The 15,925-nt window shown below is 40.4% G+C and overlaps 1 protein-coding gene across 1 annotated transcript in view; it reads right to left on the bottom strand.

Annotated features, from left to right (window-relative positions):
- KIF11 (kinesin family member 11) overlaps positions 1-12,269 on the bottom strand; it is a 44,398-nt gene extending 32,129 nt beyond the window's left edge. Inside the window, exons 1-7 of the mRNA XM_019445092.2 lie at positions 11,962-12,269; positions 5,582-5,714; positions 5,237-5,334; positions 5,061-5,139; positions 3,297-3,482; positions 3,057-3,181; positions 45-135 (exon numbers count right to left, since the gene is read on the bottom strand). Of these exons, the coding sequence (XP_019300637.2) occupies positions 45-135; positions 3,057-3,181; positions 3,297-3,482; positions 5,061-5,139; positions 5,237-5,334; positions 5,582-5,714; positions 11,962-12,038 (789 nt within the window). The 5' untranslated portion in view covers positions 12,039-12,269. The remainder of the gene's footprint in view (positions 1-44; positions 136-3,056; positions 3,182-3,296; positions 3,483-5,060; positions 5,140-5,236; positions 5,335-5,581; positions 5,715-11,961) is intronic.
- Between the last annotated feature and the right edge of the window lie 3,656 nt (positions 12,270-15,925).

The raw sequence follows: 15,925 nt of genomic DNA, 5'->3' as shown, positions 1-15,925 counted from the left end.
AAAGAAAAGAAAGAAACAGCAGTGGTATTAAGGTAGATGCTTACCAAGTTCAACTTTCCAATTTTAACAAGCTCCTCTCCATCAATTGTAGTTTCTTTCATATGTATTGTAACAGAGAAAACTGAGTGGGAACGACTAGAAAACAAGATCAGGTTGCCCAATCATTATAATGTAAAATATTATTTGCTTTCTATAAAATACTGAAAACAGCAAAGAAAGACCAAAATCCACAAGATAGAGAAAGATAGTATCAGACAGGAGACATTAATAAGGTTTTGGAAGATGGAGGGGAGATAAAACAATGCTTAGGTTTTTGCCTTCTTGTACCTGCTGTCTGCAAAGGAGACGCCAATAAGAGACTACCTGTAAACACCCTAATAGACTCGGGAACTAGAATCCTCAGACCTCTAAAAGCTGGATATGGAGTAGGATTGAGATATTTGCCTGGGACGTCAGAGGAAAAGGCTTGCAATTAATCTTCCTATTTATAAGAACCTCTTGAAATATGTCATTACCATAAATTCAAACACCACCACGCAAGCCATAGATTACTTGCTTTAAATTACTTGCCTGTTGTAAAAATACATTGTTCTGCTTTGAGACTGCCATCAGAAATGGTTAACACCCTCTCTTGAGAAGCAGAAATGGTAAATAGCAGTGATTACCAAAACACTACAAGATAATCATCAGTAGACCATAAACTGTTCCAATGTCTATCTTATGCTGTGTACTCACATTCAGCTTATATCTGAAGGATACAAAAGTTATATAGACAACATAGACATCTTTCCTTCTTGTATCAATGCCACTTGGTGAACATCATTATGTTTGTTTATGTCACTGATGGGTGGTAGGGAATATGGTAATTTTCAATTTTCTTATTTGTACTTTGCATGCTACTCGGAAAATTTTTAAGTATCATATTTTATTATTTAAAATTACAGAAAAGGGGAAGGACATGGAAAAAATATAAGCAAACTATAGATCTGAATTACAATATACATTTCACATTTTTCTACTATTATTTACCCATTCCTAATCCAAGAGTATGGAATTAATGCAATTAAGCATAGAAGTCAACTCTGATTCTAGATAACTGAATTGTTTTCCTTCACTTTACCACATACATTCATAAAGAAATTTTTACTTTAGGGGCGCCTGGGTGGCTCAGTCGGTTGGGCGGCCGACTTCGGCTCAGGTCATGATCTTGCGGTCCGTGAGTTCGAGCCCCGCATCCGGCTCTGTGCTGACAGCTCAGAGCCTGGAGCCTGTTTCAGATTCTGTGTCTCCCTCTCTCTGACCCTCCCCCGTTCATGCTCTGTCTCTGTCTCAAAAATAAATATGTTAAAAAAAAAAAATTTTTTTTTAAAGAAATTTTTACTCCAGTCTACATACATAAAAAGGAGTCCTAAATTACACAAATTTATGAAAAATAGGAATTTATATCAAAGAAAGGTATTTAGAGAAAAGAAATATTACCTAGTCTTAAACTCATTCCTCTAAATTCTATATAATTTTTTTAAATGGAAAGTTGTTATAGGAAAACTTAATTAAAATTATAAAATCAGGGACACCTGGCTGGCTCAGTCAGTAGAGCATGCGACTCTTGATCTCGGGGCTGTAAATTCGAGCCCCATGTGTGGTAGAGATTACTTAAACATTTTTTTTTCTTTTTTTTTTGAGAGAGTTCAGTTGCGAGGAGGGCTGAAACTCGAACCATGAGATCGTGACCTGAGCCAAAGACAAAAACTCAACCAACTGCGCCACCCAGGCGCCCCTAATAAGTACATTTTTTTAAGAGTTGTAGAAATTTCTAATTACAAGGGAGCAAAGAAATAAGAGATCTAGTTTTTTGGGTTTTTTTTAAGTTTTATTTATTTAATCTTTATACCCAACGTGGGGCTCGAATTCATGACTCTAAGATCAAGCACAGCACATTCTCCTGACTAAGCCAGCCAAGTGCCCTGAAATCTAGTTCTAATAATCATTTTGTAGGTCAGGGAAAGTGATAGATAAGTTCACTTATTTACCTGAAGTCACATGTTTGGTTAACTGCAGAACTAGACCTAAACACAAATATCTAACTTCCAATCCATAGCTCCTGTAATTACACTCTGATGCTTCCTTCAAAGACCAGCAGAAAAAGAAATCACCTGACTCAGTAAACTGCTTTTCTAGAATTTGGGATTTATCCTATAAGGGGTGCTATCAATATGCCCCTTTGTACCCCAGAAAGCCAGCGTTAGTGATCATATATTCCTACATTAAAATGAAGTCATCTGAAAAAAGTTTAAATCATGTTGCACAATCTAAATATATATAATTTTTATCAATCATACTGCAATAAAGCTGGGGAAAAATTAAATGAAATTATCTTTCTTCTAATCCTTATTTAAACCAAGTGCTTTCATGGGGCACTTGGGTGGCTCAGCCGGGTAAGCGTCCAACTTCAACTCAGGTCATGAGCTCATGGTTTGTGAGTTCAAGCCCCATGTCAGGCTCTGTTCTGACAGCTCAGAGAGAGCCTGGAGCCTGCTTCAGACTCTGTGTCTCCCTCTCTCTCTGCCCCTCCCCTGGCTTATGCTTTTTCTCTCTCTCTCAAGAATAAAGAAACATTCAAAAATCACAAACAAACAAACAACAACAAAAAAAACAGGTGCTTTCAAACTTTGTTCTAGGTATCCATTGGGGCCCCAGAAAAGTGCTCAGGGAAAACCTTCATGAGGCTAAGGAGGTAAGCCTCTAAGCATCCCACCCCCACATCAACTACAGCAGCCACATTATCAGCAGTTAATCAAGGCTTCCATGTACGATTTCATTCGAGAAAAAATAATCTAAAAAGTTTAAAACTTCTGCTCTAATATCAACTTCTCTTTGTTCTCCTTTCAACATTCTTCCAATACTGGTGTTCCCCTATAAATCTCAAGTCAATTACTAAAGCATGAAATCTAGCATATAATCTAGCTGTGTGACTCACATACCATGACTCACCCCAATTTGACTTCCCCCGTGAAAAAGAAAACGGAGCAGTGGGGAGAAGACAATGGTTTTCTTACCTAGAGTATGCATTCATCAAAGTTGCTGCAGTTGTCCTTTTTGCTGCCCCCTTCTCCAAAATTTGATAGACTTCATCCTTGTTGTGCACTGTAATTTCTTCTAAACCTTTGATTATCACCCCCCTCTGACCAAAAATGAAAAGAGCATCCATCAGATTGGTAAAATATATATATATTCTGGCTTCTCAAAGCATCACACATTAAAATCTGGATACATTCCATTCTCAAAGACTGAGTTACCTTGTTACGGGGATCATCAAACATCTGCAGTCTCTCAGAAACATCAGAAGATGGATTAAGGAGATCAAAAAGTTCTTCATTATAGATTTCCAACAGAGACACTTTGACTGAAAATTCAGTACCATTATCAGTAAGTTTCTCAAAAATTTGATGCAGAGTACGTGGAATTATGCCAGCCAAGGGATCCTGAAACCATAATATTAATAAGGATTAAAATAAGGGAAGAATGCCATCCATTTACTATGGCGGTTAAAACACATATGGTAAGGGCCTCCTTCATGATATATTTGAACACAAATATGCTAAAACCAGTTTATTTACTTATATTTTTATGTCAATCCCTTTTCATCAAACTTTATTATAAATTGTATAAATTGTTCATTAGTTGTATAATCTAAATTCCACTAAAACAAGTTTAAAAAAGAAACGAACTGAGTATTAGAGAAGCAAAGTCATTTATAAGAATTTATTCAACAGTAGCTATTCTTCTTCATACCTTCCACAAATCTGTCCTACCTATCAGCCACTTCATGCCATAGAAACCAACCAAACTAAGCTACTTATAAAACCAAGTTTAGTAATTCTAACTTTTCTCATGAGAACATAATACTACCATCTTAACAGAAAAGTGGCCCGTGTAACAGTGTATTCCCTAACTCTAACATAAACACGTTTTTAAAATATTTAAGCATCTTTTATAAAACTATTATGAATCTCTAAATTTTGAAACTGTACTTTAAGCCTATTCCTTATTTCCTATGGTTACAATTCCATAACTTCATTATCCATGCTCCAAGTTAATGCCTCAACAGTGTAACCACTAGAAAAAAGGATCAACCTAAATGTTAGTAATTTGGAAACTTAACTTAGTCATTAAACGCACTTAAACAAGGGCGCCTGGGTGGTTTAGTCGGTTAAGCATCCAACTTCAGCTTAGGTCATGGTCTCACAGTTTGTGAGCTCAAGGCCCATGTTGGGTTCTCTGCTGTCAGCATGGAGCCTGCTTTGGATCCTCTGTCCCTCTCTACCTCTGCCCCTTCCCTGCTCTCTCGCTCTCTCTCAAAAATAAGTAAACATTAAAAAAAACCTCACTTAAACACACTTGATGGATATCTTTGTGAAATGTACTATGTGCTTTTTACAGTATCCAAGAATACAGTGATCTTAATTTCTTGAACACTCAAGGTCATCATTGTTAAAGTACCATGCTGCCCCGTGCTATGCTATCTTGATGAGACTCATTCCCACACTGCAAAGTCTTCCCTTGCAAGCCCTACTCACATGCCGCTTTTCCACAATATTCTTTATTTTAAAAAAAATTTTCTTTAATGTTTATTTAGTTTTGAGAGAGAGACACAACACGAGCAGGGGAAGGGCAGAGAGGGAGTCACAGAATCCAAAGCAGGATCCAGGCTTTGAGCTGTCAGCACAGAGCCTGATGCAGGGCTTGAACTCACAAGCTGTGAGATGATGACCCAAGCTGAAGTTGGATGCTCAACCAACTGAGCCACCCAGGCGCCCCTCCACAATATTCTGCTCCAACTATTCTGTCTTGTCACTTAACTGTGCCATATGTATTGATTCTTTCTCTCCCAATGAGACTATGTTTCTTAAATAAGAACCATACCATATAGTTTATCCTACATTCATGTTTGACATCGTACGCTGATCTTCTCTATTTCAAGAAAGAGGTCTTCAATCATGTTATATTAAGTTATATTTCAGCCATTTTAGAGATAGAAACCTGGTATAAACAGTAAATACCTCCTCCCAAGTGTACTCTTCATTAGGTGACCTCTCACCTTCCATTGTAAAGGTTTTTCCAGTGCCAGTTTGGCCGTATCTGTCAAAAATTTTAAAAGTGTTAAAAAAAAAAACACAAAAAACAAATACATGCATCTAAACTTTTTCATCAATTTGAAAAATAGTGTTTCACTCACGCAAAAATAGTGCAATTGTAACCCATAATAACTTCATCCAGAATTGGACAAACAACACTTCGGTAAACATCAATTTGTTTAGTAGACGCTCCAAAAACCTATCCCAAAAAAAAAAAAAAAAAAAAAAAAAAATCAGAGCAATCTTCAGGGAAAAAAATATGTCAAAATTACTCACTTTAAGAATTTTGTTTTTAATAGATTAACTCATTCAGCCCACTAGAAACCATTTGACAGCTCAAAGAGTAACTGAAACTTGGAATTGACACTAGAACCGAGAGGAAATAGTATACGAGGATAATTTTACATTGTAAATACAGGAGTTACAGCATTTAAAGAAGTAGGTACCATATCAAAAGTATATGTTTTCCTTGAGCTCTTGTCGGCCAATCCTCCAGTTCGTACACTAACTTCTTTTCGTACGTGATCACATTCCACTACAGAATGGGCGCTAGCTTTCCGCTCTGCCAAATTAAATGGTCTATAAAAAGAAATATACAAAGTTACTGAAAAAACTCTTAGTTTTCAGGTTACAAATGACATTGTCATTAATACCTTAGACAACAACAAAGTGAAGGTTTTTTTTTTTTTTTTTTTTTTTTAACGTTTTATTTATTTTGGAGACAGGGAGAGACAGAGCATGAACAGGGGAGGGTCAGAGAGAGGGAGACACAGAATCTGAAACAGGCTCCAGGCTCTGAGCTGTCAGCACAGAGCCCGACGCGGGGCTCAAACTCACAGACCGCGAGATCATGACCTGAGCCGAAGTCGGCCGCCTAACCGACTGAGCCACCCAGGCGCCCCCAAATTGAAGTTTTCTGACTACACTGTTGGTAACAGGGATTACATGGGGTACTACTGAATGATACTGCTAAAGCAGACGGCAGAATTTTAAGTCTTAACCCCCAGAAATAAAAAATCGTTTTTTTTAATTTTCAAAGTTATGTAAAACGTTATAATCCTGACAGTTTTTGGACTAGATGCTAACAGAATTAACTTGTCAAAAATGCCAAACTTATTTTTTAGAATTGTATTTCTACTATTCTTAGAATCTGAGAAAGTTAGGTTATAATGTAGTAGAGAGATTTGTGTTCAAATTACTAACCACATTTGTGTTTGAAATACTAACCTGAGAGTGAACAACTGGCATAAGATAAAAAGTAGATAAAAATAATGACTGGGGTGCCTGGGTGGCTCAGTCAGTTAAGCATCCGACTTCGGCTCAGGTCATGATCTCGGGGTATGAGTTTGAGCCCCACGTCGGGCTCTGTGCTGACAGCTCAAAGCCTGGAGCCTGCTTCAGATTCTGTGTCTCCCTCTCTCTCTGCCCCTCCCCTGCTCACAATCTGTCTCTCTCTGTCTCTCAGTGATAAAAAACATTAAAAAATTTAAAAAATATAATAATGACTAATACATTGAGTAGTTACTATGTGCCAGATACTCACTATTCTGTGTTTTTTTAATGTTTATTTTTGAGAGAGAGAGAGAGAGAGCGAGCGAGCAAGCATGAGCAGGGGAGGGGCAGAGATGCTTAAGTCAGATGCTTAACCAACAGAGCCACCCAGGTGCCTTGGTACTCACTATTCTAAATGCTTCACATGTGTTAACTCAGTTTGTCCTCACAACACTGTGAGGTCAAGGGGGGAATAGTAACAAAACAAATGGTTATAAAAGAGGTAATGTTTCGAGAGAATATGTAAAGGGTGCTGTCAGAACACAAAGCAAAAATTTAGTGTCTTGACTGGGACAGGGAGGGGTAGGGGAATCATACATAAGTGATAGGAAAGACCCCCAGAGGAAGAAATCTAAGTAAAATTCCTCCTTGGGCTTTCAATAGAGTAAGGATTCTTTTTTTTTTTTTACATTATTATTTTTTTTTAATTTAAATCCAAATTAGTTAGCATATAGCGCAACAATGATTTCAGGTGTAGATTCCTTAATGCCCTTTACCCATTGAGCCCATCCCCCATCCCACAACCCCTCCAGTAACCCTCTGTTTGTTCTCCATATTTAAGAGTCTCTTATGTTTTGTCCCGTTTTTTTTTAAAGCTTATTTATTTTGACAGAGAGAGAGAGAGAGAGAGAGAGAGAGAGAGAGAGAGAACGTGCACACGCGCGCATGAGTAGGGGAGGGGCAGAGAGAGGGAGACAGAATCTGAAGCAGGCTCCAGGCAGAGCCCGATGCTGGGCTCGAACTCACGGACCGCAAGATCATGACCTGAGCCAAAGTAGGACGCTCAACCGACGGAGCTACCCAGGTGCCCCTGTCCCCCTCCCTGTTTTTATATTATTTTTTGCTTCCCTTCCCTTATGGTCACCTGTTCTGTGTCTTAAAGTCCTCATATGAGTGACGTCATATATTTGTCTTTCTCTGACTAATTTCACTTAGTATAATACCCTCTAGTTCCATCCACGTACTTGCAAATGGCAAGCTTTCATTCTTTTTGATTGCTGAGTAATACTCCACTGTATGTATGTATGTATGTATGTATGTATGTGTATATATATATACCACATCTTCTTTATCCATTTAGAGTAAGGATTCTTGATCTTGATTTGTATACAGTGTATACAAATTTCCCATTTGAAAAATGGGGCTGAGTAATAGTACCAAACTCACTGCGCAGGAAAATAAATCCTGTTTAGTTTACCATTTCCCAGTGGCTACCACAATGCTTGGTACATAGCCAGCATCCTAATATCTGTTAAACCACACAGCTTAATAAATGTCACCCTAAGGGGAATAATGGAAGAGCTGAAAAGAACCATAATACATACAGAGGCATCCATCAGATATTTATATACTTAACACACATCTGGACCAAAGAGAGAGATGCACTCTTAACCTGAGTCATTTTTCCCATTCAGTATCACATATTATGAAAGGAAATGCCAAATAGGAAATTATCTTTCCCTTCATCACTAGACAAACTACGTTGCTATTTATTTTAAAAAGGATATCTCAACACCCTTTGGCATGCCCCATCCCTAGCATTTTTTGATGGTCATAAGATCAAATTTGTGATCCTGGGAAATTTAACTCAGCAACTCCCAGATAATATATAGTGATGCTATCAACTGTCAAATGTAATGAAACCTACACAATGCACATAACCCATGGCATGCAGGATTATTAACAGTTCAACAAAACTTGGTCAAAACCAACTTTCTGGTAGGCCAAGAGTATCAACTAGAATGAATTGCTCTCTTGTGGTTAAAGCTCTTTCAATGTCTACCATTCCTAGCATCTCTCAACTAATTTCTTTGCCTGGATGTGTAATTAAGTTAACCAAATGAATACCATTGAGATGTCACAACCGAGCAGTAGATATTCACACATATCACACATTCGTAAAAGTTATCAAAACTCCGAGCAGCTTTAGGGACTATTTGTACTATGATAAATAGTACTGCCAAGCCACCATATTCCTAACCAAGCGTCTCTAACTAGAAATTGCTAGGTTCCTGCTGGTGATGCTAACAAACCCATCGATTTGTTGGCCTCACTACAGTTATATTACATTTATTTGTTCATTCTATAAATACTTATCAACTACTTACTATATGATAAAACTGAGGATAGAGAAGTGAACAAAACCAAGTTTCAAAAAAACCCAAAACACTCAAGTTCTTATTCTCAGGGAGCTTTTATCTTAGTGTTATACATAGATAATTTAGATACTGATAAATTAGAAATGAAAGTAAATAAACCAGACTAAATGGGATTGGAAGTGATGATGGGGGGAAATAGGCAGTTGCTATTACTATTTTTGGATGGTCAGGGAAGGCTTCTCTGATATTTAATGATACTTAAGCAGAATCTAGAAAGTGAGGGAGTCTTACAGCTATTTTGATGGGAAAGCTTTCTAGGCAGAGTGAAATTGCAAAGTCCCTGAGGTAGAGCTTGGTGGACAGATGTTATTTTAAAAATGTAGAGATGGGGGGGCACCTTGGGTGGCTCTGTTGGTTGAGTATGTGACTTTTGATTTTGACTTAGGTCATGATCTCACGGTTTGTGGGATGAGTCCCATGTCGGGCTCCACACTGATAGGGTGAAGCCTGCTTGGGATTCTCTCTTTCTCCCTCTCTCTCTGCCCCTCCCCTGCTTGTGCATGCTCTCGCTCTCTCTCTCAAGATAAATAAACTTTAAAAAAAAAAACATTTTTATATATATGAATGATTCATATGGTTCAGATCTAAATTACTAAAGCATTTGTCTAGATTAAAATGCAAGACTGACTTAAGTCGTAAAACCTTTATATGACAGTCTTTTTTTTTTTTTTTTTTTTTTTTAAGTTTATTTTGAGAGAGACGAGAGTGTGAGCCGGGGGAGAGGCAGAGAGAGATGGGGAGAGAGAGGATGCCAAGCAGGCTCCTCGCTGTCAGTGCAGAGCCCACCTTGGGGGCTCAATCCCACGACTGTGAGATCATGACCTCAGCCAAAATCAAGTCAGACGCTTAACTGACTGAGCCACCCGGGTCCCCTCTATTATGTTCTTAATAGAATTTATGCTAACCTGTACACTTATACAAGGGGAAAGAATGTTTTGCATGTGTGTTGTGTGTCTTTGTGTATACATATATCAAAGCCTATTTCCTTATTAAAATTTCTCTATATATGAACCATCAGTTCCTCAACTCCAGAAATTATAACTTTCTCTTGAGCTGTGTACAGGTAGACTAAAAAATTTTCTTCCTAAAGTTATAATACAAGTAAAGAACATCACTGGGGAGCCTGGGTGGCTCAGTGGGTTAAGTGTCTGAATTCGTTTGGCTCAGGTGAGTTCAAGCCCCCACATTGGGCTCTCTGCTGTCAGCACAGAGCCTGCTTGGGATCCTCTGTCCCCTCTCTCTACCCCTCCCCCCTTACACAAGAGCACATGCACGTGTGAGCCCTCTCTCAAAAATAAACATTAAAAAATTTTTAAAAAGCAAGTAAAGATCATAAAAGGTTATATTCATTGTAATAAAGTAATAAGCCACCTCTTGAAATCTCGCTGACCTCTTAGGTTACAATAAACTGTGCCAATTAAAAATGTAAAACTGAAAAACAAAACAAAACAAAAAAATCAGGGAAGAATATGTGACCAGAGACTACATGTGGTTTGCAAAGCCTAAAATATTCACTATCTGAGCCCTTTACAGAAAAGGTTTAACAACGACAAGGGCCTCGTAAATTGTTTACTAAAGCTTAAGGACATATCCGCACTAGGAAAGATATTTGAAAAAGAAAGCATGAAAAGAAAAACATCCTCATACAAAAATTATTGTAAATAGTCACAATCAAAGCACTTTTCATTAGTGACAAAGTAAAAGAAACCTCTTTTTGGTAAGACTTGAAATGAATGGGGATAATAAATAATGTTTAATTCTTTGGACTGAGGAAGGGGGCTGGAAAGGGAAACAATGGGGCTCAAACTGTAATGATTGGTCTGTTTCTAATATGGGTGATGGATACACAGATGTTTGTTACTTTATTCTCCATAACTTTTATAGGTCTGACATGTTTGGTAACTAACAATAAAAAAGAAAATTAAAGAAAATAAAGCCACGCAGAGAAAGCATTACTGTCGGGCCTTAATAAACGATCAACATAATCTAAAAACCTGCGTTTCTATTATGGGCTGTTAATTTTTTTTTTTTCAAATCTACAAAACAAGTAACTATTAAGAGAAGCTCTCAAGTACAGCTGGTAATTGGCCGGACTTAAGGTTACCACCGAATTTCCTCTCTGACACCTAGTTTAGAAAGCCAGCTATTACGGTTGACTTCTACAATTCAAGTCACCAAAGTTGAGAAGGCAATAACTTAAGAAAGTTTGTTGCATACATTTAAAAAAATCACCTTAAAAAAAAAGATTTAGAATACTTTTGGATTTACAGAAAAGTTGCAGACAGTAGAATTTTAAAAACAGCAACAAAAACAGACACACAAAACACACACATACAACAGTAAACTGTGGACGGCTTCTAAAAAGCTGAATAAATCAATCTCTAAGCAACAGTTTATATAACAAGCATGTTCTCTCTCTACTGGCTAATTTCAAAATTGGGAAGTTATTTGGAAATCAATCTGGGGAGAGTTGAACACCTCCACCCGCTCACCCTGAAAAAACTGTCTTCTTTGGTTTAGGGAAGACCAAGCTGCAGTACAATCAGAAAGCTATACTGGCTTAAGCTGTCTCCTTTTAAAAACAGAAACTCACTCTATAACAACCTTTAAATTTTAAATACAGTGGTGTTTCCTTATTTAGTAGGGATGAAGAAAATATTGCATCAAAAATAAAGAGAACAAGTGATCGGTTATGTTTTGAGAGATGATGGAGAGGCCGGTAATCTCAACATCAGGACCATCTGCAAAGTAGGTATACAGTCTTATTTCCAAACTGACAAACTGCAAGAAGTGGAATATAAAAGTGACACCTAAATCTCTGCTGTCATTAGTTTTTTAAAAACAACATACTTTTCCATGAAGAACGGCGATCAAATTCTCCTGAATTGCAAATCAAACTATAACCTCCAATACGAATATCCTTTCTTCGGAAACAGACACTAATTTACTCCTCACAGCAATCTGGTGTCATTTTATGGAACAGCATTTAGAGGAACTATGAGACAGGCAGGTCTGCACCGCCCAGAAACTACAATCAAAATTCCACTCTCCAGACAGCACAGAAGGGAGCCCAGCAGCAAAGCCCGGCACTCCGAATCCTGCCGGGTTCGCCCTACCTGCATCTCACCACCACCTGGATGTTCTTCCCCTTTTCCTCTTTCTTCTTCGCGGAGGAATTCGGCTGGGACGCCATGACGATCACCGCGGGAAAGTCAAGACCTGGTCGCGTACTCGAGCGCCGTGGGGGCGCGGGAGGGTCCTGCGACCGGCGCGGGCCAGATGCCCACCTCCCCCGCCGGGTACTGGCGTGGCCCGGGGAACCCACGCAAGTAGCTCGGCGTCCCCGCTCTCCACCAGGAGCTCTGACTCGCGGAGGCGTCTGTCCCGCACTAGCACTAGCGGGAGCCTCGGAAACAGCGATGTCGTCTCCGCCCGAAGCCCAGGAAACCAGGCAACGACTCGGCGCCTCAATTTGAAAAAGGAGCCGAGAAGCCGAACCAATAGCAGCGCGGGCGCGCAAGGCACCATGGGACGGGGTGTCGTCACCAGAGCCCCGCCCTTGGGGCGTGGCCCGCGGGAAAGTAAAAAGCTGGTCTGTCCGTGCCCTTCTGGAACTCGTGGTCCGGAGGGAGAGACGCACAAGTAAACAGTGTGACCCTTCAACGCGACCTTGCCCAAGTTACATAACGTCTCTATAAACCAAGATTTCCAAATCTTCAAAATGGAAGCAATAGCGACCACCTTAGAAGGTAGTGTGAGAATTAATTAATTAGTGCGGGCAAATCCCTTAGACTAGAACATGTAGTATCAGGAAAGCTGGCCACGATTATAATTATTATTAGCGGATGGTAAGACAGTGCTGTGGAAGCACAGGGCGGAGGTCAAATGCGAGCCCTTTTCTCGGAGGCAGCGTCTAGAGTAGCCTTGAATAATTAGGAAGTGTTAAGAAATAAGGCTACATGGGTAACCAAATTGCGATGAAAAGGGCGTTAAGTGTCATTTTCAGAACTCTGAATGTATCCTTTAACTGATGAGAAATGTCATTGTTAAGTGATTCCAAGCAAAAGGCAGTACCGTACTCGCCCTTTCAGACAACCCTTCCGGAAGGACGGACGCAGGCTCAGGGCGCGCTTCCCTCTACGTGGTGCCGCAGTCCGCGAGCGGCTCAAGGAGGCGCCCGCCGCGGTCAGCCTACAAATCCCAGCAGGCCGCGCTCGCCGGGCCCCGCCCCCGATCGGTAAACCTGTGACTTTCGGTAGGCGTCCTACAAGCGTCCTTGCTGTGCTTGAGGAGACTCGACCGCTTCAGGTGTGGCATCCAGGCCTGGGAAAAACTGTCGTGGGCCTGTGCTATAGTCGGCTTAAGGAGCTGCGCTTGTGGGCCACACTTAGCCCACAGGAAACTGGGTATCGTTTTAGCTTTTTAAGTAAGGGCCAGATGGAAAACTCTCAGGCGCCTTTGTGTTCCTCCACTTATTAACCTCCTGCGTTCCCCCAAGGAGACAATTATATATACAGCTCGGATCTCTGGTCACCTTTATGCATAGCTCAGCATCTCAAAATGGACCTGCTGAAAACAGAACTCGTTATGCTCCTTAAAGCCACCCTAATCTTTCTCATCTGGACCCATGGCACTAACCAGATCTTTGATTCCTTCATATTCTACCTTGTCTGGTGGACTTCTGTTAGTTTTATCACCTCCGCCACCACGCCAGGCCAAGTCTCTTTTATCTCTAATCTGAACCGCTGCCCTTGACACGTCTCCCTACTTCTGCTGTTTTCTCCTCTACCCACTGCATTCAGTCAGCAACGGGAAGGATCCTTTAAAATAATTCGATCAGGGTGCCTGGGTGGCTCAGTCGGGCGTCTGACTGTTGATTTTAGCTCAGGTCATGATCTCAGAGTGGGGGAACCCAGCCCCATGTGGGGCTCTGCGCTGGCAGTGCAGAGGCTACTTGGGATTCTCTCTCTCCCTTCTCTCTCTCTCTCTGCCCCTCCCCCATCTCTCTCCCTCTCTCCAAAAAAAAAAAAAAAAAAAAAAAAAACGAAAAACAAAACCAGATCACGCCCTTCATTTACTCTTAAATCTTACAATAGGGGCGCCTGAGTGGCTCAGTCGGTTGGGCGTCCGACTTCGGCTCAGGTCATGATCTCGCGGTCCGTGAGTTCGAGCCCCGCGTCAGGCTCTGTGCTGACAGCTCAGAGCCTGGAGCCTGTTTCAGATTCTGTGTCTCCCTCTCTCTCTGACCCTCCCCCGTTCATGCTGTCTCTCCCTGTCTCAAAAATAAATAAATGTTAAAAAAAATTAAAAAAAAAATCTTACAATAGTTTCTCAATGAACTTACAATAAAATCCAAACTCCTCACCACATCCTGTGAGGCCTTCATGATACATTTTCTTTTTTTTTTTTTTTTTTTTTTTTAACGTTTATTTATTTTTGAGACAGAGAGAGGACAGAGTATGAACGGGGGAGGGTCAGAGAGAGGGAGACACAGAATCGGAAGCAGGCTCCAGGTTCGGAGCTGTCAGCACAGAGCCCGACGCGGGGCTCGAACTCACGGACCGCGAGATCATGACCTGAGCCCAAGTGGCCGCTTAACCGACTGAGCCACCCAGGCGCCCCAATACATTTTCTATACCAACATCAACTCCAGCTACTAATCACATAGCTCACTACCATGCTCCAGAGCTTCTAAGCTTTCTCGTCTCCAGGCCTTTGCATTTGCTGTACACTCTGCCTTTTAGTTTGGTTCTTTGCATGATTGACTCATTCTTATTCTTCAGATCTAAGCTCCACTTTCTCTTTTAAAAGGCTTTTCCTGGCCACCCTATCTAAAGCATAGGCCTCATTTCAAGACCTTACTTATTTCCTTCATAACACGTATTGCAGTCTGTGATTACATTGTCAGGGTATTATCTCTCTACCCTGCTGGAATATAGATTTCATCAGGGACTATGGATTGTCTTATTCAATGTTGTTTTCTTAATGTTCTTGAACAGAGCCTTACACAAAGTAGTCACTCAATAGATACATGAGTACTAGGGGCGTCTGGGTGGCTCAGTTGGTTAAGTGCCCCACTCTTGATTTCTGCTCTGCTCATGATCTCACAGTTGGTGAGATCAAGCCCCGCGTGGGGTTTTGCGCTGACACTGCAGAGCCTGCTTGGGATTCTGTCTCTCCCTCTGTCTCTCTCTGACGCCGCCCCCCCCCATTGCATGCTGTCTCCCTCTCAAAATAAACGTTTATATATACATACATATATATGTATAATATACATATATATGTATGTATATATATGTATGTATATGTATATATGTATATATATACATATATATATATATGTATATGTATATATGTATATATATGTGTGTGTGTGTATAATATGTATATATGTGTATATGTATATGTATATATGTAGGGGCTCCTGGGTGGCTCAGTCCACTAAGCATCCTACTTCAGCTCAGGTCATGATCTCACAGTTCATGATTTCGAGTCGTACATTCAGCGCTGTGCTGACAGCTCAGAGCCTGGAGCCTGCTCTGGATTCTGTTTGTGTCTCTCTACCCCTTCCTCACTCGCACTCTCTGTCTCTCAAAAATAAATAAACGTTAAAAAATAAATAAGTACTGGAAGGAAATTACTTAATCTTTTCTCAACCTTGGTTTCCTTATCTGTAAAATGGAGACAATAATGATTACTGGTTTTTTTTTTTTTTTAATTTTTAAATGTTTATTTTTTTTTAATATATTTTTTTAACATTTTATTTATTTTTGAGACAGGGAGAGACAGAGCATGAACAGGAGAGGGTCAGAGAGAGGGAGACACAGAATCGGAAACAGGCTCCAGGCTCTGAGCGGTCAGCACAGAGCCCGACGCGGGGCTCGAACTCACGGACCGCGAGATCATGACCTGAGCCGAAGTCGGCCGCTTAACCGACTGAGCCACCCAGGTGCCCCTTAAATGTTTATTTTTAAGACAGACAGAGAAAATGTGAACAGAGAGGGGCAGAGAGAGAGGGAGACCCAGAACCTGAAGCAGGCTCCAGGCTCTGAGCTGTCAGCACATAGTCCTACGCGGGGC

Source organism: Panthera pardus, unplaced genomic scaffold (genome assembly GCF_024362965.1).
Source record: "Panthera pardus isolate Hobbes unplaced genomic scaffold, ASM2436296v1 HiC_scaffold_22, whole genome shotgun sequence".
NCBI classification, from domain to species: Eukaryota; Metazoa; Chordata; class Mammalia; order Carnivora; family Felidae; genus Panthera; species Panthera pardus.
This window is presented reverse-complemented; position numbering and strand designations above follow the sequence as displayed.